Here is a 25285-nt window from a genome sequence, read left to right on the forward strand (position 1 = left end):
CTGTTGCTCTTGGATACAAACAGAGCCAACAGCAAACAGGGCTTTCACGAGAATCCAAATACACCAGGGATACTGTAATATATCCGTATCATACTGAAATATATCTGTAATGTACTGTATGATAGCGTAAGCACGTAAAACCATATGCTTTACGGACAAACATCCAAGGGCCATAGAAGAGTTTGAAATCAAGTCGTCAAATATAAGAGACGTGGAGAAACCATCACAAAGAAATCAGGACTAGATCTTAGTGGTTTTAGCTGCTAATGTGGTTTGGATGAATGCTTACTGACCAACTAGTATCTATGACTTTTGGCTCAGGCTCCTTGGCACCAATGACGATAACTACACCTATAAAATTTTAACAGTTGTTCTAATTTTACAAGAATAGGGACATCCACACCACAACTATAACGATAACTGCGCATCATAACAATATTTTTGGAATCATTTTCAGAACAATTGTTTCAGCTAATGAGCGATAAAAGCAATCGGATTTACACACAATCCATTTAAATCAAATGACGTCATGACTGTAGCGCCAACTTGGAGTAAACAAAACATTATCGTCCATTGGTGTGGACGTTAAAATAATTTAGTTCTGTCAAACGAAAAATCGCGATTAATCGCATCCAAAATAAAAGTTTTTGTTTACACAATATATATGTGTGTACAGTGTATATTTATTATGTATATATAAATACACAAACATGCATGTATATATTTAAGAAAAATGTTATATTTAAAATATATTTATATATAATATAAATTATCTGAATATAAATATATACATGTAAATATTTTCAAAATATATACTGTATGTGCACAGGTGTCCATGAGATTTTCTGTTTGTTTTATGATCTCCTGAACAAAAAACAAAAAAAATGGAGAACCTACTGTAAAACTGCTTCAACAAAAGTTAAAAAAGGGTAATATGCATGCAATTACAGCAAACATTTTACTGTATCCATATTCTGATACTGCAGAACCTGGAAAATATCTCAATGAAAACGATGAATGAATAATAGAGCAGTTTTACTGATCCTGATCATGTATCTACAGATTGACTCAATTGCCTGCTGGAAAATATATCTTAAGATGACGCTGTCTGTATTTTAGAGCATTTTAGCGTGTTTCTAGATGGCCCATGTTCATAAATCCAGCTTAACCACCACTTTGGTTTATTGCTGGTCCAAAATGTTCTACAAGCTTGGTACAGATGGTCCTAAGTTGGTTTTTATGACTCCACGCCAAAGGAAATTGCATCAATTTACATTTCCTGAGCCTCACACTTACTCAATAGCAGTTTTAGGGAAGCACATTAACAGTTTGACATTACATTGACATCTTCTCCAGTTTATGAGCTAGATTTTATGAGACTGGCTATTTAAAGGGTTTGTTTAGTCCTGGATTTGATGAGGAGCTGCACACTGTCCCTCAAAGCGGTGAGCGTCCACTGCAACACAAAGTCACACAAGGGAAGCCTGAAGAAATTCAGCAGACCATCACGACTGGACAAAATACCCAAAAAATCTTTTAGACTAGACTGAACATTGAGGCACTTGATGCTTACACATTTACCCACCAGATTATTAATAGAAAATAAAAACTTTGTTTCCATAGCAACAGTTATAGTCCATATGGAAAGTGTCTCCTCCTGTTGCCAAGACAACCAACCCACGATGAACTCGCAGTTGAACGATGTAGAGCTGTTGATCTATCCCCAAACAAGCCTGGACAACATACAAAACTGACCTTAAGAACAGAGTTTGGCTAATACTGAAATCTTGAGGCTTGAGAAAGAAAATCTTGTTGGGATTAAGACTTTTCCATTTGTTGCTGGGACTATTTAAAACATTACATGTCTTTCTGTGTTTTCATTAAAGGGGTCATATGACGTTGCTAAAAAGAACATTATTTTGTCTATTTGGTGTAATGCAATGCGTTTATGTGGTTTAAGTTTATAAAAAAATTATTTTCCACATACTGTTGTGAAAATAATTGTTGATCCTCTATGCCCCGCCTTTCTGAAACGTGTCGATTTTTACAAAGCTCATCGTTCTGAGAAGCGAGGCGTGCTCTGATTGGCCAGCTATCCAGTGCATTGTGATTGGCCGAATACCTCAAGCATGAGACGGAAATGTTACGCCCCTCACCGTATTGTGATGCCGTGTCCTGGCGCGACGACACAAAAACAATAAAACCTATTATAAACGAGGCATTTGTTGCATCCAGTGGGGATATAATTACTGATTATATTGACTTGTACTGTCTTTTAACACGTCGTGTTGCATTGGACTGCGTAAACATTACCATGTCTGAATTTGTGATCAGAGAAACGACAACAACAATCTCTACACTGCTCAAAACTCGCGTTTGAATCATCAGTGGCAGAAACGTACAGGCTGTGAGTCAGAAGCGTCAGACTGGCCTTGCAAAGTTGGAATTGCCGCACTTTATAGGGACAGCCTTTGTGCAAGCCAGCATTGTAGGCTACTCTTCCAGGTTCAGGAAATAGTCCTTCGTAAAATGCGCTGCACACACTCTAATATTTGGGTTGAACTGTTCTGGAACAGTGTTGTAAATACAACTTAACCACTGATTTCTAGTTGTGTCCTCTTTTGGAAGCCCAAACAAAGTACTTTCACTTTCACAATGAAACACAGCATCTCCAGGACAAGGTGGCGGCAGCAGCAACAATACTACAGCGAGAATAATAGTCTGCCTTCTTTAATTGCGTATACCTTTGGGCGGTGTTATGTAAATCTTCCCACACCGTGATGTAGACATGTGGGGGCGTGTTTAAATTAACCGTTTTAGGGGGGCGTGGCAGAGTCTTAACTTTTATAAAGAATATCTCTTTGGTTTTGAGACTTTAGTCTCTGCAACTTCAGGGATCTTATCTATGCACAAACAACTTGTAACACTCCAAAGAGAAAGGAAAACTTGAAATCGCATCATATGACCCCTTTAAACCTACAGTATTTACAGAAGAGAACTCTAGACCAACTCTAGTTAAATAATGAAAGCGTAATTTCCCCTTCTCTCTGTTACTCTCACTGCAGACACGAGCTCACAGAAGATTCCATTAACATTGCTGTGTGCACTGAATCCAGGCTTGGGATATACGGGTCCTGAATATTCCCACTCCTGTCACAGTATGAGAAGAGGTCAAGGGTCAAATAGCACGCCCGAAAACTAAACAAACCCTAAAAATCAGCCCTTACAATGGGCCCCGGTCATTAAATCGGCTCTGAGTAAAGCATGTGGAAGTGTTTAATGAATAAATAGGGTTTGGAGTTGAGCACTAGTTCCTGTTCAGAACTGGTTCCGGGAAAAAAAAGAAAAGTATATATATATATATATATATATATATATATATATATATATATATATATATATATATATATATATATATATATATATACCCCCAATTCATAATATTGCTTTTATTTAGGAGTAAGGACCAAATGAGCAGGGTTAATGTTTTTGAGTTTTTGTTTTTAAAGTGCTAAATGAATCATTTATAAAATAGCTAAAGAAACAAAACAATAAGTGGGACCAGAACCAGAAAAATGAGTAACTAAGAAAGTATTAATAAGCACTTTATGTAAATGGCCTGGACAGTTTCATATCAGAATGACAGCAACATATGAGCAGTTGTGGGAATTTTCTTGCTGCTTGTCAAATTGAGAATATCTGGTTTGTTTTAAGGGAGTCTTATTATAGACATTTATAGCTTTTTTCTCTGAAGTAATGTTAGTCAAGGCTTCTTGCACCAAAAAATACTCTGAATTAAACAGACTGTTTTTGCTACTACACCTTTAAGACCTCTATTCATAAATGAGCTGTTATGATTGGATAATTTCCTAATGTAATCTGATTCGTCAGAGTGGGCTGAGTACTAAATACTGAATGTTCCCTATTAAAAGTCCATTAAAAGCTTGATTTCTTTGGCAAATGTTATGATCGTGTACTTGGAACGAAAGAGAAGTGACATGTCCGCATAGGTCAACACAAAAAAAAAAAGTCTCAGCACAAAATTGTAACATAATTCAATATAAACAAGTTGACATTAATCAACTTGTTTATATTGAATTATGTTACAATTTTGTGCTGAGACTTTTATTCATCATCTACAAAGCGGTAGGTGATGAGTTCGAAAATGTTCTTATACTTACGTTCCCAAAACCTCTTTGAAGTCATAGATGTCTTTGATGTTCGATGTTTTCTTTTTCCAAGAGTGTCCATCCTCTCCCAATGGCATTTTGCTACGGTCAATGTTGGAGAAACTGAGAGAAGAAGAAGAAACCATTCAATTACTGTGCTATGCAACATAATCCTACAGATATTTCAGGCCAAATCTTACATTTTGTGACATTAAATTTCCCTAAAACTAACTCTGCTTAAACTGAATTTCTGAAAACTTTGACCTATAGGGCAATTCACTAGGACTTTGACCTCACCATGTGGAAATATTCAGGTTTACATGACTGCAGTATCATTTACAAGTGTCACCTTAAGACACATGATTAAGGTCTTTTACTATGTGTTAACTGATTACTATTAAGACACCATCATGTCAAAGCAAGTGCTCCCCATCTGTCTGTTTTTCCTTGAGTAATTCAAAGCAAGGGTTCTGACAACTACACACTTCTAATCCAGAGCTGTTTTATTTAGCTTCAGTGAGACATGAGAGTGTAAACTGAGCTCAGCCAGCCACAGCTACTTAAAGAATCTTGCAACACTTGTGTTTCCACATGGTTTTATCTTTTAGAGGTTGTTAGTTTGTACTGTACATACAAAGAAAAAGTTTGATTCTTAGCTGGTTAAGCATGGTAGAAACTAATGATTTTCACCATATGTCTTAATACAAGACACTAAGAAAAACTCATTTACCTGCTACTTACCTGTTCTATACCTGATCAAAGCTTCCACCTGAACAAAACTGGCTAAAGGGCACCGTTAGGGGCCATTCATGCAGAAAACGTTTTTGTGCTTAAAAACGCAAGACACAGAGTCATTGAAAAATAAAAAATAAAATATAAAAACCCAATGTTTAGAGAAGTTTTTTGCATTTTATTTTAAGTTGAAACTTTTTTTAACTTGAGCGTGGTGCTTTTAAAATTGAGTCCCAAACACGTCCACGTTTTTACAGAGAGAGAAAAAAAAAATTCTGTGTGATGGAACACAGCAGACACCCAGCAAAACTTTCAACTAATTATAGAATGGCTTTTATTGACCAATTAGCATTAAGTAGCAGTCCATATAGGAAACTGTGTTGAAAACTAGAATCTTTAGAATCATTAGAACATTAGAATCTTTAGTAAATCTCAAAATCAATATGCAATTTTCATACTGAACATTATAATGTTGAGATTGTAAATATTGTAGAATATAAAAGTGATTTTAGCATTTAGTAGGTTTTATAATTTTACATTTTCATAATTTATTTAGCAGTATAGAATACATTTTAGGATTCTGTCACTATATCACCATAACATGAACATAATTAGTGGCTTATTGCATTGGCCAGAATTTAATACTGGTGCATTCCTGAAATTTACAATATTACACTGAAAAGTTACAATGTAATTGCTATGGAATAGTACAAGTAGAAATATCGGTTACACTTTATTTTAAGGTGTGCTTGTTACAGTGTAATTATACATTTAAGTACTGAGTAATATTAATTAACTACACGCACTTACTATAGGGTTAGGGTTAGGATTAGGGTTACCTGCATGTAATTATGCATAATCTATTGTTATTATAATAGTGCATGTAAAATGTGACACCTTAAAATAAAGTGTTACCGAAATATCACGGCTTTCATAACAAAACATAAAATGTGTGACTTTGTAAATCTTTACATAGTGTTTTGCCATTTGCTTTTCAACAGCACGATTCACGAGTCACCAAACAGCTTAGGAGCTGTGAATGTTACTTTCACTCCACACAGCCGTAGGGATATTCTAAAATCAATACCAAAATAACATTTACGTAGCTTTGCACATTCGGTCACCCAGCAGGTCTGCAATCTTCAGCAATCGCTTTCAGGAGAGACTCACGACTTGTTGGGGGGGGGTTTTGTTGTGTCTGTTTTTGTCTATACTCTTCGTGCTAAAAGTTGTCACCATCAATTCAGGGAGATAGTTCATGCCAAACCATTTCGCCTACTGTCAGTCATAAAGGTCTACTGTGCTGTTTTTGTCGTTTCTAACTTAAACACAATTGGTGGTCTACTGTATTCTTTTTTGTGATGACAATGTTTCCATGGGAACCCGGTGATCCACAGTGCGTCTGGATCCAAATGGCAAGCTAACAGAGCAGCTGCAGTGGGATCTCGGTTGGTTTAGGTGTACAATTTGGGTAAACACTCTAAACTGTTTAAATATGTGCATTTAGGGAGGACTATCTCTCCGGTAAACCTCTGTTAATTGTTTCTTATTCGGAGGCAGTACATTTCCTCTTTTCTAAAACAGAAGTTGTGCAAAATGAGGTGGCAATATTGAGTAATGTCACAGCCATGTTACACTGATAAGACATCTGACACTGTAAAAAGTGATAAGTTGACTTAACTTAAAAAAAATTGAGGAAACCTGTTGCCTTAAAATGTTTTAAGTAAATAATAATTAAAAAAATAAGTTAAGTGAACTTGACAATTCACTTAACGTATTTTTTAAAATTATTATTTACTTAATCATTTTGAGGCAAGGGGTTTCCTCAATTTTAAGTTACGTCAACTTATCACTTTTTACAGTGGAGCATTTAAAGTTTGCTAGCATCAAAATTGAATTGCTTCAAAGTCATAGTTAAACCTCACATACATTAAGGGTGACATACATTGATAGTTCTGGGTTTAGAAAGTTAAACTCTAATGACAGCAACTGACAGAAAATAGATCAAACATTTAGGCCTAGTTTATATAAAGCTCATTTCTATCTCGACCTATTATTTTATGCAAAAATACTTAAAGATGCTTCTTCTATAATGCACGTTTTTCATTTCAGAATACAAATTCTGATAAAGTCAAATTTCTCAGAGTGTTCCTATCCTTGACATGATAATGAAGAAAGAGCCTCATTAAAATAATGAAATTCTTGCAAAATGTGGTGCGACCAACAAAGAAATGTGATGCAAACAATGTGCAAAAACATGCAGGAAATAATTTTTTTAAATTTTATCAAAGACAGCGCCCATTAAGATTTTCACAGTCAATAAGTCTCTTGAAAGAACAGATAAGTTGACCTTTACATTACAAGTTTAGGTTGTAAATGGTCATGTGGTCCAAACCAACTCAAAATTCACTATAATAATAATGATTAAGATGTGTGGGAAAATGTTATTTTTTATTTGACGGTTACACCACATGACGTGTCATAAAAAAATGGTTCTTGAAAATGGTTTAATTGATTTCTTTCAAAAGCCTCAATAAACCAACATGAATGACAAATTTTCTTAATCTTGCATGATTGTTTTTATTCTTCTGGAAAATTCTGACCCAAAAACAAACAAAATAAATTTAATTAATTTCCTTACAATTACCATTTATAGGCTGTATTTTAGTTCACTGTGTTAATATGGATTCACTACTAGGATGTAAAGCCACACAGACTTAACACTTTTTTTATGAGGGAACATCAGACTTCTCTCTAGACCGCAGGATATGGTGTATTAGGAAATACTTGATGTCACAGCACAACTAAATTGACTCCACAAATATTGATTTCTCAAAGCACTACGCTGCATTAGGGCAGTCGTGGCCTAATGGATAGAGCATCTGACTTGTAACCTGAAGGTTGTGGGTTCGAGTCTCAGGTTCGATTGTTGGTGGGGGGAGTGAATAACCAACACTCTCCACCCTCAGTACCACGACTGAAGTGAGACCCTTGAGCAAGGCACTGAACCCCCAACTGCTCCCCGGGCGCCGCATCATTGGCTGCCCACTGCTGTGTGTGTGTGCACTTGGATGGGTTAAATGCAGAGCACAAATTCCGAGTATGGGTCACCATACTTGGCCACACACACCCCTTCCCTTCATTACACCCCTTCACTTCCTTAAAACTTCTGCATTCCAGACAGATGACAACCCCACACAGCTAAAGACAGAATTAAATGTAATGCCCAGGCTGACATCTAAAATGGACACATGCAAAGAAGATGGGAGACATTAAATTCTCACTATCGACAAACCCATTTTCTCATTGAGAATCACAAGAGCATCCAGACACATCCCTGAGTTAGACTACACTTCATCCAAGACTCCCCAGGCAAGCAAAATATGAACATACACCAAAGATTTAAAGGCATCCCAAATCTCAGGCAAGAAGTTTTAAGAGGCGTATACATAGGCACCATATATCATTACAAAGGTATTTGCATCACTGTGCATGCAGGTCCAGTGGTAGAAAGGGTTTTGATTCATCGTTTGTTAGAGTGGAACCAAGTAGAGGTCAAGAAATAGATTGTAGGAGAGCTATGAACTAACCCACATAGAAAGGAGAATCAAAAGGCAAGCTTGAAGGATTGAAAACAGACACATCCATACACAACGCTACCATCTAGATCATCATGCAGCATTCAAAATGTTAAATTCATCAGACAGACGATGGAGATACTCACTGGTTTCCCATGGCTGCTCAGAAGAGGACAGAAGAGATACAGAGTGACACCTAACTTCAGCAGGTCGGAATAGTGTCACACCACACTCAGAACGATTCATGATTCGTGCTAATAGAGTCTGTCATGGGCGTTTATGACCACAAACTGCGCTTCCCCTTTTAAGGTGAGCTACCCAACCACAACATAATTCAAACTCAGGAAGTATAGAGGTTACATACACACAGCGGTAACCTTAGCGAGTCTTCTCTCCCCCTAAAAAAGGCCTCCACTTCAGGATGTGCAAAGACAAGCTATATAATGACTTGCTTTATCTGTTTATAAGGTTCCACAATCAACACTGCTCAGTGATCATTAGAACTATGTCAGAAATCAAACGAATCAACACACCCCCCAATTGGGGAAGTTCATAACAACTCAAACGCTGGTCTGTTCTTCACACATATCCAACCCGAACTCATGAAAGCGTGTCTAAATAGTACGCCAAATAAAAACGAAAACTCGTGGTATTGATACACAAAAATGGACTTTGGCGTGTATATGCTACGCAATGGGTAGGATTGGTTGTAGGGTACACTGTAAAAAGTGATAAGTTGACTTAACTTAAAAAAATTGAGGAAACCTGTTGCCTTAAAATTATCAAGTAAATAATCATTTAAAAAAATAAGTTAAGTGAACCTGACAATTCACTTAATGTTTTTTTTTTATTATTATTATCATCTGTACGCGAAAACTGCGTATTATATGCACGCCAAATTATATATACACCAAAGTCCATTTTTGCGTATCAATCCCACATGTTTTCGTTTTTATTTGGTGTACTATTTATACGCATTTTCATGAGACCGGCCTCACATATCTCAATATAGTGCAAAAGCTGTATGGACTAATTTTATGGCACTTTATTTACCTTTTTTTGTTATTTGTGGAGCTAAATAGACTTAGCAGCTATGAACTGTTGCAAAATAGGGCTGGGTTGAGAACACCTATTAATCGATTTTAATACATCTTCATTTTGATTATCAATATTTAATGTTTTCTTTGCATGCAGTTTCAAAACTTCACCGCTGTTCAATATTCATAGCTTTTCTAGACAATGAACATATATGCACAATATTGTAATTATATTTTTACTGTTAGTGATGTCTTATTTAATGTATGCTTGAATAATTTTGTCATGAAAACTAGTTCCCTAAAAACCTAAAACTTCCTGTACAGTTTAAAGCTTGGTAGAAAAAGTTTAAAGTTCCCTATGAAAACTTGACATGTACTATACCTGATATATCTTTAAATGAATCAGGCAGAATCAAGAGTGGAATTGAATCAAGGGCTTGTGAATGGAATCGTAAAGTACATGTGCCAATAAGAGCATAAAGATTCTCTAGAATAAAATAATGCCAAAATTTTCAGTATTTCACCCAAACATGAAATCCAACTGAACCTCATTCTGATCCAAAAACGTTCTTTCTTGTGAGGAACACAAAGATGATATTTCAAAGAATATTTTAACATGTTTTACCCGTACAATGAGAGTCATTGGGGTCCCCCGACTTCCGTGAGTTTTCCACAGAAGAAAGAAAGTCATTCAGGTTGGGAATGACATAAGGGTGAGAGAATTTTCTTTAAGCATGGACGAGATGCTTAAAGATACACAAATGCCATATGGTTGCTTGCGACAATCAACCCATCAAGTGTGTGATCCACATGATATTTGCACACAAGTACAAAGTTCAGCTTTCAATTACAGCACCCTCATGACTTGCTCTATAACAAAATGCTGTATTTTGTTTATTTTGTATGTGCAAATAGCTCCGTCAAAGCACAGCGGCCTCGACGTGACTCTAAAGGGAAGTGAATGCCGCGGGAAAGCACAGGGAAGTTCAGCTGCCGCTTTGTTACTGTTTTAGAGCACTTATAATGCAACGATAACTGTGAGTTTATTTCCTTCTACAGCCTAGCACAGAACTGCACAATTGAGTGCACAAACGAAGGCTTTGCAAAGAGGAAGACATGCTGATTGTAACCAGACCTAACATTAATGCGTCTATCTGCACATCAGTCACATTCTGACTGTCACCGCGGCCCACAACGACTGATAAAGGCTTGATCCATTCTAGTACACCAACTGGTCAAATAATAGACTGTTACCAACTACATCTGAGATTATTAATTGCTAAAACCGGCAGGCTGTAAGATCCCTGAATGTTCAAATGAGGAAATCAAACAGCCAAAATGCTTTAAATAATGCCAACACTGGCTGTGGCAAAGAGGAGGAAATATCACAAGAATGCAGAAAAGGAATGCTAATGGGCTGAAAGAGAAGGGGAACTACTTGATTGACCGGTTAACAGAAACAGATGCTATATTCAGATAAGATAACACCGATTAAACTAAAACATCGAGCATTTTCAGTCTATTAGAAGCTAGCTGTGTCCTTTTATGGTCAAATACAGTGAAGTGTGGTTTCATATATTTTAAAGGGGTTGTGAAATACATTTATGTATCGTTTTCCTCTAAAGTCATAAGTTATTGACCATTTTTATTGGGATGCACAATATATTGGAGGTTATATTGGTATCAAAAATGTGTGTGTTATCTGTCAGATATGAAAATTATATGATTTTTAAAGAAATTTTAAGGTCAGGCATTTGTAACTGGTTCAAAGTAGGGTATATTTGGTAAATTATTTTGAAGTGGGGGGGCTATTACTTCTTGTAAAAAAAAATATATATTTTTTTTTTTAAACCAGTTGTACATTATATGTTTGATATAGTGCTTGGATGCAATGAGCCTTTTGTCTAATCTTATCTCATGTCTAATGAAAAAAAAAAAACTTTGCTCGTGCGTTGTGGTTTTGCTGTCAAGTTTGATGGTTTTTAACTGTGCCACTTTTGAGGAAACAGCCTGACAAAGTTATAATAACGGTTATGAACACATTACAGTAAATATATCAACATTGAATGCCATGGATTGACATCAAATCAGTTTTAATGGCGCTAACAAATACTGACTGAAAAACACAGTTGATAATTTGATAAAATATTCACTAGTCTGATGTCAGAATATTGCAGAAGTTTAAAAGAGTACACTGTAAAAAAATTGTTGATTCAACTTAAAATAATTTCTGACTTAAAATGTTTACTTTAGTCAACTAAAATATTCCAGTTGTCCCTTAAATTAACATTGAGTAACTTAAAATCTCAAGTTGACTAAACTAAAAATTTTAAGTCAGCGGGGTAACAAATTATTTTAAGTTTAAACTTTTTTTTTTACAGTGTAATTTTTGTAATTTAGTTTCATTAAACGCTGCAGGGATATGTTTTCAGTTTTAAACTGGCAGAGTTTTTAATACAACATAAAAATTAATTTTTACATATATCTGAAAATAATAAATTGATGCATCATAATGACAACATAAAAAAAATAGATATATTGTTTGTCATATGCAGTCCATCCATTATATAGCCTACTATCAAACCATCATCTGTCAAAGTTTCAGTGCATTCAGAGACCTATAGGAGTGGTTGACCACATCCTCTGATTGAGTGAGATAACTAACCCTTCATAAAGTCATGTGGAGACAACCAGCTAATACAAACTAAAACAGACTGTAAGCTCTTAATCTGTGGGACTAGCCTGCATTTGCAAGTGCATAGTTATTAATAGTGCAGCATTATAAACATGCATACATACACAATACATGATATCAATACATAAGACCAACATTGCATGCTACTAAAAGCTTTTAAATGGCTGCGGAACACAGCAGCTGTTATCGATCATGCACGCCTAGCCTCAACATTTCGTGTTATACACAGCTTTAAAATGCAGTGGATGTCGGTACCTGTGTATCGCAGAGGTGCAGAGGCGCGTCTCTAGCTGTAATCTGAACGCGTTGCGCTCGCACTGGTCTCGCGGATCTGACTGCTGCTGCTTCCTCCGGCTGACCCAGTCTCAGCGCGCTCTGACGTCACAGCGCCTCTGCTGCTCTGCGCCAATCAGATGAAAGAGAACGCTGACTCTCAGGTATTGGGGGCGGGGTTATGTCTGTACTAATCGGTGTTCCTAGAATTAGATTTTATAGCTGGCTTTATCTGATATCCTTATTCCTAAGAGCTCAGGATGTGCTGATGGGCAAATTTGCTTAAAAAAACTCTCTCCCTCGACTTCTTTCCGCTCATATAAAAGTAAATACAGCTTACAGTTTAAACACACAATTCACAACAGTGATATTGTGAAATGCTCTAACAATTTAAACTAGCTGTTTTCTATTTTAAAATGCGCTTTTTTCAGTGATGTTTTCAGCATCATTACTCCAGTCTTCAGTGTCACGTGATCTTTCAGAAATCATTTTAATATGCTGATTTGCTGCTCAAGAAACATTTCTAGCTTTCTTTCTGTATGCATGTATTTATTTATTTATTTATTACACAGTTCAAAGTTTATATATATATATATATATATATATATATATATATAAACTAACTGAATGAATGAATGAATGAATGAATGAATGAATGAATGAATGAATGAATGAATTGCTTATATTAAGCACAAATGCATTAAATTGACTGAATCCAAAATGACAACATTTAAAACATAATATATAAAAAAAGTCCAATAAAGACTAATTCATACACATTTCAAAACTGTCGGCTTATTTCCATTGTGGTCCTCGGTATTTAAAAAAATGAACAAATCATAAATGGAGTGCAATCCACATCGAGTTCAGAAACTCACCACACAAACTTCAAAACATCAATAATAAAACAACCATTTTAACTTCACTTCTAAAAATTAGTGCTGTTAAATAATTAATCGCATCCAAAATAAAAGTTTTTGTTTACATAATATATGTGTATATTTATTATGCATATATACACGTACACTACACATACAGCATATATATAATATAGCATATTTTTCTTATATACATGGATGTGTTTGTATTTACATATACATAATAAATAAACACAGCACACATACATATATTATGTAAACAAAATATTTTATTATGGATGCAATTAATAAAATAAGCATTGTATTTCTTGGATACACCCAGCAGTTTAAATGCATTTTTATACTTCATTCTCAGCACTGGTTTGAAAATTCATACAAAGTTTAACTATGGCTGATGGTTTTATTGGTGAGTGAATAAAAACATTACGCCACCTACTGGTGAAAATATTGTTTGACTTGGGCTACACTGGTTATTAGCATGCAACTTTAATATTTATAAGACTTCCCATACCAAAGACTGACTAAAAATGTTTGTAGATGTTAATTATTATGACATAAATAAAAAATAAATTAGTCGTGTGTCGCTGCGCCGATAGAGGGCGCCGTTCTGAAAGCGCGCACACATTAATCCGGAGCCTGCAGCGTTAATGCGGTCAGTTGCCAGGTGACGCTGAAGCTGTGCTCGGCTGTTTCCTGTGCCCCGTGTTACCCTAAACAAGTTTGAAACAGACAAATCACCGTCGGTGCATTGAGTATAGCGCGCTTGCTTGTAGTTTAACTTCTGCGGAAGGGTTGAACATCACTCGCTATGTGATACAGACATGGACAGTTACTTATTCGTGAGAGTTGTGGGGAAGGGGAGCTATGGGGAGGTGAATCTGGTCAGACACAAATCAGACCGTAAACAGGTAACAGAGTGGTGCATGCATCTGAGTTTGTGCACAGACCTGTACGCTATACTCAACTAATGCCTTGTTTTTAAGACTTTCTGGTTGTTGATATTACAGCTGAGAGTTAGCTTCCTCTATAAAAGTGTGTATTTGCACATTTAAGGAAATGTTTAATTACTTTATGATGCGTTTAATATTTCTTGTGCATAACACATTTATAGTAGCTTATAATATAAGAGGAAAATTATGAGTCTGTAGGACGCTTCACATCAGAATAATTATGTAACTTTACGTTCAAATATGAAAGACAGAAATCAAATCAACCTGTTTAGACATATAATGTATGTTTTTAATGTTATTGATAGCATGTTTGATCAATTACTATAAGTATTCTTTATAAATTTTGAATTAAAATGATCATATATGCATTTTTATGACCTCTTATTGAGATATTACATGTACATTTTAAACGATAATAAACGATAAACGATAAATACCCTAAAGTAAATAAATAAAAAGTGACCAACATTTGGTTTTCAACCACTCATATTGTTCGACAGTCTGAATACGGGGGGTCATTGAGGTCCCCGTATCTCTGGGACTGAATGATACAGAACCTTGAAAATAAAGATTCCCAAAGACAAGTTTATTAAGAACTAGAATCTAACATAATATTGCGATATCTTTAATACTTCTTGAGTTACAGGCACACAAACTTTGGAAAAAGAGTATTTATGGCACTGAGACGGGTATGTTCAATGCAGCTGTTTTGACAGAAGGAAACAAGATGCATCTCTAGTTTCAACATTATTTGTTCTTCAGACATTCCTCTTTATAAGAAAAGAATGATCATAGTTTTGCAAAATGACCCACATTTGGTTTTTGACCGCTGAAAATGTGTACAATTAATTGATTTACTCCTGAAGCCATATTGAAATTCCATTATCTCTGGAACTGAAACATATAAGGCCTTAAAAATGAAGATGCCAAAAGAGAAGTTTGTTAAGACCCAATATCTAAAAGGGCATTGAGATATCTTTAATACTTTATCCCCCAGTTTCACAGACAATGCTTAAGCCTAGTCCTAGACTAAAATGCAAGTCTGAGCTGTTTCAATTGAAATAAACTTGCACTGATTGATCTTAAAATATATCAGTGGCCTTTGTTTTGTCTCAAGATGCACCCCAGTTATGTTTTTTTTCTAAGAATGTTTATAAAAATGACTTAAATGTACTAATTGAACTACGGCCTAATCCTGGCTTAGTCTAAGCCCTGTCTGTGAAACCGGGCCTTTGAGTTACAGGCCTGCAAACTTTGGAGAAAAAACTTGAAAAGTGCTCTTTCCCCATTTTTGAATGGTCACCATTGGCACACAATGCAACAAAGATTTCTAAATTCAACAGATTTTACTAACAGACCTACCAATCTCTGTGTAAAAGTAAAATTATGATGCTGCCAACTTTCTTAAGTCATTTTTACCCCCCTGTAATTTGGCTCTGAATCTCAGGTGAAATTGCCATTTTGACCCACCTCTACAAAATAGCGGATTACTCAGTAAATCTTCATCCACGACATTTCATATTTTGGCTTTCATCACTATACATATTTATCTTTCTTCAGAATAAATATTAGCAAAATCAAAAATTTGAGCCGGGACCTCTGACACGGAATGACTACTAAAAACCTACTTCAGTTTTTATGGATCTATGCAACTTGAGTCTGTAGAGTGCAGTGATTTTTTTATTGAACAAAAATGAAAATAATGGACATGAGATATGGTGCATACGATTGCTGATATGCTTTCTTTACAAGAAACATTAGAGACATTGGACATTTTCCACTAGAATTAATGTCTTTTGTTTATGTGCAAAGTTATAACACAATATATCTTGTATGGTTTTGGCAGTATGTGATCAAGAAGCTGAACCTGAGAACATCCTCCAGACGCGAACGCCGAGCCGCGGAGCAGGAAGCGCAGCTCCTCTCACAGCTCAAGCATCCCAACATCGTCACATACCGAGAATCATGGGAAGGTGAGGACTGTCAGCTTTACATCGTGATGGGATTCTGTGAGGGAGGAGATCTGTACCACAGACTCAAACAGCAGAAGGGAGAACTGCTTCCTGAGAGACAAGTTGTGGAGTGGTTTGTTCAAATTGCCATGGCCCTCCAGGTAAGTCAATGGCCATCCTTCTGTCCTTTCTGAGTTTTTTGCTGACTAATAAAGCTTTTGCATTTTTGTTGATCCCTAGTATTTACATGAGAAGCACATCCTGCATCGAGATCTTAAAACACAGAATATCTTCTTGACCAAGACCAATATAATCAAAGTGGGTGATCTGGGCATCGCGAGGGTCCTGGAGAGTCAGAACGACATGGCCAGCACTCTGATTGGCACACCTTACTACATGAGTCCAGAATTGTTCTCTAACAAACCTTACAACTACAAGGTACTGCATGGACTGACTTACAATAATCATTGTATGCGCCATTGTCTATGTCAATTTTGGCTAAATCACTTTTAATACTTTTGCTATGTCACAAAACCTGTCAAGAATATATTGCAGCTATATTTTTCACCTCAAAAACAGGCAGTGCTTTTTGGAATTTATATTGTGGTGGTGTTTTTATTTGACAATTAAACACATTTTCTGTACTAATTCCCACTATTAGCAATGCAAATTTATTTAAATTAGAAATGTTTTGTAACAACTTCTTTTGAACTCAATTCTCATCAAAAACATCCTAGAAAATGTGTAACTATGTCCACAAAAATATTAAGCAGCACAACTGATCATTTTCAACATTGATAATAATTAGAACTGTTTCTTGAGCAGCAAATCAGCATATATAAATGATTTCTGAAGGATCATGTGATACTGAAGCCTGGAGTAATGATGCTGGAAATTCAGCTTTTAAATCACCGGAATAAATTATATTTTAAAATATAGTACAACAGAAAACAGTGATTTTAAATTACAATAATATTTCACAATATTACAGTTTTTACTGTATTTTTGCTCAAATAAATGCAGCCTTGGTGAGCAGAAGAGACATTTGCTAAAATCATTGAAAAAAATCTAGCCGACCTCAAACTTTTGTACAGTTTTTATGCTGCTTTAATACTGTGCAATATTCTGTTTTATAGTAATGACAATTAATTAATGAGAATAACTGGAATTAGAAAAAAACTCTCAAATGTCTGAGGATTTCTTCATTTTTAGGACCAAAATCTTAATAGTCCTGAACCAGACTTTATTTTCTGTTTGCAAAATTTTTTTTTTTTTCATTTCGGGGTGGCCTGGCCTCTTTTTACTCAGATATTTAGTGTTTCAGATAAATCATTATTTATGTTTGGTTGTGTTTGCAGTCAGACGTGTGGGCCCTGGGATGTTGCGTGTATGAAATGGCAACTCTAAAACACGCTTTCAACGCAAAAGACATGAACTCTCTTGTGTATCGTATTGTAGAAGGGAAGGTACATTCATATATTTGTCATCTGTTTCACTGAACTGTAAATATTTGCATGCATTAAATCTAAAGAGCTGTTCATTCAAAACATTCTTCCAACATTTTAAATAAATTTTTTAATGTTCAGTTGCCCCAAATGCCGAGTAAGTTTGACCCCCAATTGGGAGAATTGATCAAGCGGATGCTGTGTAAGAAACCAGAGGACAGGCCAGACGTCAAACACATTCTCCGACAGCCGTACATCAAACAGCAGATCTCCATGTTCCTGGAGGCCACAAAAGAGTATGTCCACTCTTTCCTGTCTTTAAAGTTGAAATTAAAATATTGAAATAGTTTAAAATTGTCTGTCCTGTTACTGATCTAACAGAAAAACCGCCAAATCACGGAAAAATGCAGCGAACAGCAAACCGAACAGTGCCGGATCTGATGCATCAGCCAAATCAAATCATGACGTTCAGCAACAATGTCTTAACTCTGAATCAAAGTCCAGAGGAAGAAAGGTATGATGAAATGGGAATCCTAGAAGTCTGCTGATCTTCTGTGTGAGGCATGGATATGATCTCTTGCTTTCCACATTTCATAGGTTGAAGAAAACCACTTGAACCGACAAAAACCCTGTAATGGTGCAGTGGAAAAAGTGCTTCCTAACCCACACTTGCCCCCTATATCTCCAAGTCGGGACATTCTTAACTCAACAGGTCCATCTACAGCAACCATTAGCAATATAGACATTGAAATCCAATCCCAGGAACAAAAACAGAGAAAAACCAAACCACCGAGCAGCCATCAGAACCACAAGCTGCCATGTGTGAGCAAGAGGAGAGAGAAAGAGGAGAAAGAAGATCCTGGTCCTGCTCAGACACACCCTCTGATGACCCAAGCATTAGGTGTCAGCAGAACGGAGGATAAGATGTCAGCGAATGGACTGATATCTCAAAACTCAACTACACCCAAGCCTGCAGATCCAACCAAGATGCTAAGCAAGAATAAGGCTCTTGATGCAAGTATGGACCTTAAAGACGACACTATGAAGCTTCTGCAGGAGGCAGGGATGGAGGACATCCCACACGAGCCTATGGAACAACATCACAATGCTAAGATAAAGTCGGAGAGCCAAAGAAAGACTGTTGATGATAATCTTAGCAACGCTTGTGTCCTAAAGGATGTTCCTCCTGGAAGTTCAACTGAGGAGAGTGAGGTATGTTACTGTGATGGAACCAATCAAAACTAAAGTTTGCCTAATTTTAAATCGAATCGAATCTTAAAGTTCTCTAAAAGACTCTCTAACATTGATGGACATCAAAATATATTATGAATTGTGCTAAAATAAAGATTTAGTGTTAAAGTTGACTCAAAATATGATTTTTACCTTTACTTAACCTTGTGTCGTTAACTTATGACTTACTTTCTTCTGTGGATCATAATGGTTTTTGTCCATAAAAAATGTCATCAAAACTGTTTGGTAATCAACATTCATTGAAATATCTCCTTTTGCATTCCAAATAAGAAAGAAACTCATATGGGTTTGGAAAAACAACATATAATGTCTCTATTATTGGATTGATTGTGCTTTTCTTTACTCTGAAGACAATGTATTTGTTGTCCTTCATATTCCAGGGAAGTTTAGACTCCACAGAGAAACTACTCAAGCCTATTCCTGTCATTTTAATGGTAAAACATTTAACTTATCTGGTAAAACTTTCATTTAAAAAAAATAAAAGTTTGTTTATTTGTTCAAATAACTAGTTTATTTATTTATATTATTATAAATATTTATTTATTTATTTAAAACTTTTTTTTTTTTTAATTGGTCATTCAAATGCAAATTACTTAAATCAAAAAATTATTTTATTGTTTTTGTTGTTGACACTGTATATTAACTAAATATTTTTATTATAAATATTTATATAATCCATTAAATAAAATGTAAACCAGTTTAAACTTTATTTATAATAACATTTTAGGAGCCATCCAATTCAGAGTCCACTTCAGCTCTCTCAGATCAAAGCAGACCAGTTCTTCAGCCCTCTTCCTCCGAACCATCCATGTCACGTCAGCGCAGGCAGAAGAAGAAAGACAAGTCCCTCGATGGCCAGAACAGCCATCAAGTGAGCAGTGTGGACATTGCACAGTTTTTTGTTTGTTTTTTCCTCTTGCATTTTAGTACTCTGTGATAACTAAAATATTAAATAATGTTTTTTATCAAATACTCAACATGAATCAGAATTAATTCAGTTAATCGATATCATTGTCTTTTGCTCTAACTATAACATTTGTATGTTTAGGTCAAAGCAGTGCCCAGACCTCTGCCGCCTCTTCCAGAAGATATCCTATCAGTAAACAGTGAACAGAAAGGCCACTCAGAGAAAAGCAGACCTGCCAATCTCTCATCCTCTACCAAGAACAATACAGAGCAGCAGGTGACATTACAGACTGTACAGACTATATTAAACAGCTGCATACAGCATATCCCTATAAAAATGCATGTCAGATACATACAGTTTCTCACAGAAGTCAGTACACCCCTCACAATTTTGTGAATATTTTATTATATCTTTTCATGTCACAACACTGAAGAAATGACACTTTGCTACAGTGTAAAGTAGTGAGTGTACAGCTTGTATAACAGTGTAAATTTACTGTCCCCTCAAAATAACTCCACACACAGCCATTAATGTCTAAACCGCTGGCCACAAAAGTGAGTACATCCCTAAGTGAAAATGTCCAAATTGGGCCCAAAGTGTCAATATTTTGTGTGGCAACCATTATTTTCCAGCACTGTCTTAACCCTCTTGGGCATGGAGTTCACCAGAGCTTCACAGGTTGCCACTGGAGTCCTCTTCCACTCCTCCATGACGACATCACAGAGCTGGTGGATGTTAGAGACCTTGCGCTCCTCCACCTTCCGTTTGAGGATGCCCCACAGATGCTCAATAGGGTTTAGGTCTGGAGAGACATGCTTGGCCAGTCCATCACCTTTACCCTCAGCTTCTTTAACAAGGCAGTGGTCATCTTGGAGGTGTGTTTGGGGTCGTTATCATGTTGGAATACTGCCCTGCGGCCCAGTCTCTGCTTCAGTATGTCACAGTACATGTTGGCATTCATGGTTCCCTCAATGAACTGTAGCTCCCCAGAACTCATGCAGCCCCAGTCCATGACACTCCCACCACCATGCTTGACTGTAGGCAAGACACACTTGTCTTTGTACTGCTCACCTGGTTGCCGCCACACACGCTTGACACCATCTGAATCAAATAAGTTTATCTTGGTCTCATCAGACCACAGGACATGGTTCCAGTAATCCATGTCCTTAGTCTGCTTGTCTTCAGCAAACTGTTTGCAGGCTTTCTTGTGCATCATCTTTAGAAGAGGCTTCCTTCTGGGACGACAGCCATGCAGACCAATTTGATGCAGTGTGTGGCGTATGATCTGAGCACAGACAGGCTGATGCCCCACCCCTTCAACCTCTGCAGCAATGCTGGCAGCACTCATATGTCTATTTCCCAAACACAACCTCTGGATATGACGCTGAGCATGTGCACTAAACTTCTTTGGTTGACCATGGCGAGGCCTGTTCTGAGTGGAGCCTGTCCTGTTAAACTGCTGTATGGTCCTGGCCACCGTGCTGCAGCTCATGAGTACACCCCTCACTTCTGTGAGATACTCTACATGCAGTAATCTGATGCTGCTGCTGTTGTTGACAGAACTCAATATTACTTACAGAATCATCCACTGTCAGCCAGGGAAAGGAGAAGACTGAAGCAATTACAAGAGAACTCCAGACAACAAGGTTTGTGGATTTCTCTGAATGCCATTAAATTGAATTTTGAAATGTTCAAAATACAACAGCATAAATGGAAATGGACCAAAACAAGATCTGAACACACTTTTAGGGTCAAGAACAATGACCAAGTTAATATGGTCATTGCATGGCCATAACAAAAATATTAAAACATTTTTTGTACATTGAAATAAAGCTGGAATTAAATAAAATATAAATATTAGATGAGAAACTAAAACTACTGTAAATTATATTTAGAAATGTTGCATTTGCAACGGTCTAAAGAAGGTTTACACGGAAGCACTAAATTACTAACTGGTAATAAATAAAACCAAAACTGAACAATAACTAAAGCTGAAAGTGAAATAAAAATAAATTAAACAGAAGCAGTAACATGGAAAATAAAAAGTACTAATAAAAATGACAATATCATATTGTAAAATAACAATTAAACAAAAATTTAAATGAAAACAATAAAAGATAATTCAAATTATTAATACAAAACTAAATATAAATATTCTGAATACATTTAGACATGCACAGTATGACCATGTTCTAATATTGCACTATTCTTTGACATATAAACAGTTAGATTTGAAACTGTTGACTTTTTAGTCCATTTAAAAGGGGTCTGACTTTCATTCTGTTAAAACGGCCTCAAGAGCGATAACACCCTTAAAAACCATTTTGGTGGATCAAAGCGTGACATTTGTGCGTGTGTCCATTAGAATGCATAAGAGGCTGTAGAGCTGCCCACTATGATCAAAGCCCACAGGTGCTGCATACATCAATTCAGATGAAAGGAGATTTTGTACAGTTTCATTGAATATGATTCCTTATTTTCTTTTCTTTGAAGCTGTGTCCGCTGTCAAAAGGGTGGCTTGTGATGTCCCCTCATTAGACAGTAAGCAGACAGACCAGCTAGACTGCCCAAGACCCGCCAGCACAACTTTGGAAACAAGAAAGGTATGTCTGATCTTTCTCGCTGACTCAGGACGCTCTGTCAAACACTATACACTTAGAGTATGGCCATTTTTTGTAAGAAAATTCTGTCATCATTTACTCACATGACCTCTTCTTTTTTTATTCTGTGGAACATAAAAGAAGATATTTTGTCTGTTTCTTTGTTTGTCCATATAATGGTCGATGGACTCCAGTGTTGTTTGGTTTATAACATTTTTCAAAATATCTTCTTTTGCGTTCTGCAGAAGAAAGCGAGTCACTCAGATTTGGAATCACACGAGGGTGGGTAAATGGTGAGAGAAATGTCATATGTGGGTGAACTATCCCTTTTAATAAATAAACTGGACCATCTCAACACAGTAAACCTTAAGATAGGCTCTATGGATCCATTCGCCATCTTGTATAACATAACCTCAGCTACTTGGTCAAAAGGGATCTTACCTGAACTATTTTGGTTCTCTTTGTGTATCAGGAGAGGAAGTGCTCATGGAGACAGTCTGACGAAGATGATTGTAGTTCCTCCACCAGCTCCACTGAACGTTCAGAGGGCGACTACAGAGAGCGGTGAGACCTCCCACTAACTTGTACTCTAATGAGATATAACTGACCACATTTATGCATGTAAAAATTCTGAAGTGAGCCAGAATTGTCATATTCTGATTATGCATCTGTCATGTAAATCTGTTAACCGTATTGCCAATATTCTGTTTTTTAGAAATCTGAATAAGACGGCTGGCATTTGTTCTTTGCATTGTTTCTGAAATTGCTTTTTTTACAGAAAGTTTGAGACCAATGAGATGCAAGACTTGGTCCAAATGATGACACAAACTTTACACATGGATGCCAGAGATATATCATTTGAGCCAGATGGGTCAAGATGCCACTCCACTCCACTGCCTGAGTTCAAACTAAACAGGAAGTACAGGGACACCCTGATGCTTCATCGGAAATCCAGAGAGGGACAGGGAGATTACCAAATCAGTGGCTTCCCATTAGGTAATAACTAGTTGTTTTATGTTTTGTTTTGTTTCCTGTAACATTTAAAGTGCCCCTATTATGGATTTTTGAAAATGAGCTTTCATGCAGTGTGTAACGCAGCTCTAAGTGAATGAAAACATCCTGCGAAGTTTTAAATCTGAAAGTGCTCCGTGTATAAAGTTATTGTCTCTCAAAAGAAAGAGTTGACTCTGAATCATTGATGAATCATTGCAGCTTTTATTATGAAATGGAAATGAAATCGACCAATCGGACCGCAGATTAGTGTCATGCAAAGGAGTGGTTTGGAAAAATTAATCGTTGAGCAAATGCATACTATAAGACAATAAAAGTGTTTTTTGACCTTGCATGCATGTCAGCCTGTTGTTGGGGACTCCCAAAACCAAAATATGAACCTTTCATTACCCATAATAGAGGCACTTCAAGGTCATTGCACACTGAGTCTGAAATTGTTGCACGCTAAAAAATAAATACAACCTCATGTTGTGTCAATTACGTTTACACACTGCGTTTTCGCATCTGTAGCAAGCATTTTGATAGGAAAGGATGACAAATACGAAAAAACACATATGAACATTTCAGACTCCGTGTGCAAGGACCTTTACTCTTCTGCAAATTAAACTGTTGAAATATTTTGAGTAGATGCGATTTAAAGCTGCTTTTTTATTTTTAAAGAGTAATTCTGAAGTTGTAGTATGGTGACAGAATCCATCATCATGTTCCTAATTTTGTGTTTTTAGACGACAGCACGGGTCCAGCAAAGGTCAGAAGAGTGATCGAGCACTTGCGTACAGATGTGGTTAAAGGACTCGGGGTGAAGCTATTGGACAGAGTCCTGGACATCATGCAGGAAGAGGATGAAGAGAACAGAGAGGCAAGTTAACTAAAGTCTCATTTTACATTAGAAATAAACATAACAATCTATACCAATAAGCTGTAGATTATAACTTTTCAGTACCAGACAATCATTCACTAAATGTGTATATTGTGCACAAAACGGTGTGTGAAATCTGTGCATGTATAAATTATGATTCAATAACTTTTGTATTGAAATGGATTTTTCATTCATAAAAAAAATAGAGGTTGAAAAAACAACCATCAAGTTTTTTCATGAGTTCTCCTGTGCACATAAAATATTATTCTGTACTATTTTTAGTACATGAGACCTTTTGATTTTAGAGTATAGTTACATTTAAATGAGATGTATTTATATTTGAACACTGTTTTGTTTTAATGGAAAATAATGAAAACATTTTTAGAATTAAATAGCAGTTAGACTAACTGATTTCTATTCTGTTTTTCTATCCAGCACCTACTGCAAGAGTTAATGGGGGAGGAAAAATACAAGCAGTATGCAATGAAAGTCCAACAGCTGAAGTTCTTTGAGGACGTCGCATTCAAAGACTGAGCCAGATGCACACGAGGGATCCCTTGTCAAACACTGATATGCATTACTGCTGGTGGGCAGCAGACTGATTTGTGCTCTTAAGCACTTCATTGAAGCCTTTTATCAACAGTCACTGTTGCTTTCTTAATGTGTAGTGATAGAAGTGAGTTGAACACTAGATATGCAAAAAAAATATGCTGTTATTATGCACCTTTAAATTTCACAAAAAGCATTATTTTCAGACATCAACTTTCTTTTGGAAATGTGAACCTATGCTGTGTAGATAGCAATCTTGAATCACAAAAGTGATGTTATATAAATAGTTAACTTTTTTTATTTTCTGAACTGTATATTTATATTACGAATAATGTAAATCAATAAGGAATGATTTATAGTAAATTACATTTTTAGGAACCCCGTTGTGTCTTTTGCTGA

General features: G+C 36.2%; 2 protein-coding genes across 3 annotated transcripts in view; one reads left to right on the top strand and one right to left on the bottom strand.

Annotated features, from left to right (window-relative positions):
* The window catches only part of camk1b (calcium/calmodulin-dependent protein kinase Ib), a 49125-nt gene extending 36542 nt beyond the window's left edge, over positions 1-12583 (bottom strand). Inside the window, exons 1-2 of the mRNA XM_079395888.1 lie at positions 12467-12583; positions 4182-4292 (exon numbers count right to left, since the gene is read on the bottom strand). Coding sequence (XP_079252014.1) covers positions 4182-4267 — 86 coding nt within the window. The 5' untranslated portion in view covers positions 4268-4292; positions 12467-12583. The remainder of the gene's footprint in view (positions 1-4181; positions 4293-12466) is intronic.
* A 1398-nt stretch (positions 12584-13981) lies between these two features.
* On the top strand, positions 13982-25268 carry nek4 (NIMA-related kinase 4). 2 transcript variants are annotated; one of them, XM_079396534.1, is made up of 16 exons: positions 13982-14270; positions 16159-16425; positions 16505-16702; positions 17623-17730; positions 17851-18005; positions 18091-18223; positions 18307-18921; positions 19341-19394; positions 19688-19831; positions 20009-20143; positions 21447-21513; positions 22361-22470; positions 22940-23031; positions 23246-23463; positions 24204-24337; positions 24773-25268. In XM_079396534.1, exons 1-16 carry the CDS (start codon positions 14184-14186, stop codon positions 24869-24871), a joined length of 2616 nt encoding a protein of 871 aa, XP_079252660.1. In that variant the 5' UTR covers positions 13982-14183; the 3' UTR covers positions 24872-25268. The 2 variants fall into 2 exon arrangements, with proteins under 2 accessions (XP_079252660.1, XP_079252661.1); XM_079396535.1 differs by lacking the exon at positions 19341-19394.
* The last annotated feature ends 17 nt before the right edge of the window (positions 25269-25285 follow it).

This window comes from Barbus barbus (genome assembly GCF_936440315.1).
Source record: "Barbus barbus genome assembly, chromosome: 37".
NCBI lineage: Eukaryota > Metazoa > Chordata > Actinopteri > Cypriniformes > Cyprinidae > Barbus > Barbus barbus.

What these genes read in the sequence shown, in the direction of transcription:
- nek4 (XM_079396534.1), top strand. Translation starts at nt 14,184, where the DNA reads ATGGACAGTTACTTATTCGTGAGAGTTGTGGGGAAGGGGAGCTATGGG. An exon ending in AAATTGCCATGGCCCTCCAG is followed by an intron (nt 16,426 to 16,504) that starts GTAAGTCAATGG and finishes GTTGATCCCTAG; the next exon opens with TATTTACATGAGAAGCACAT. An exon ending in AGGATGAAGAGAACAGAGAG is followed by an intron (nt 24,338 to 24,772) that starts GCAAGTTAACTA and finishes TTTTCTATCCAG; the next exon opens with CACCTACTGCAAGAGTTAAT.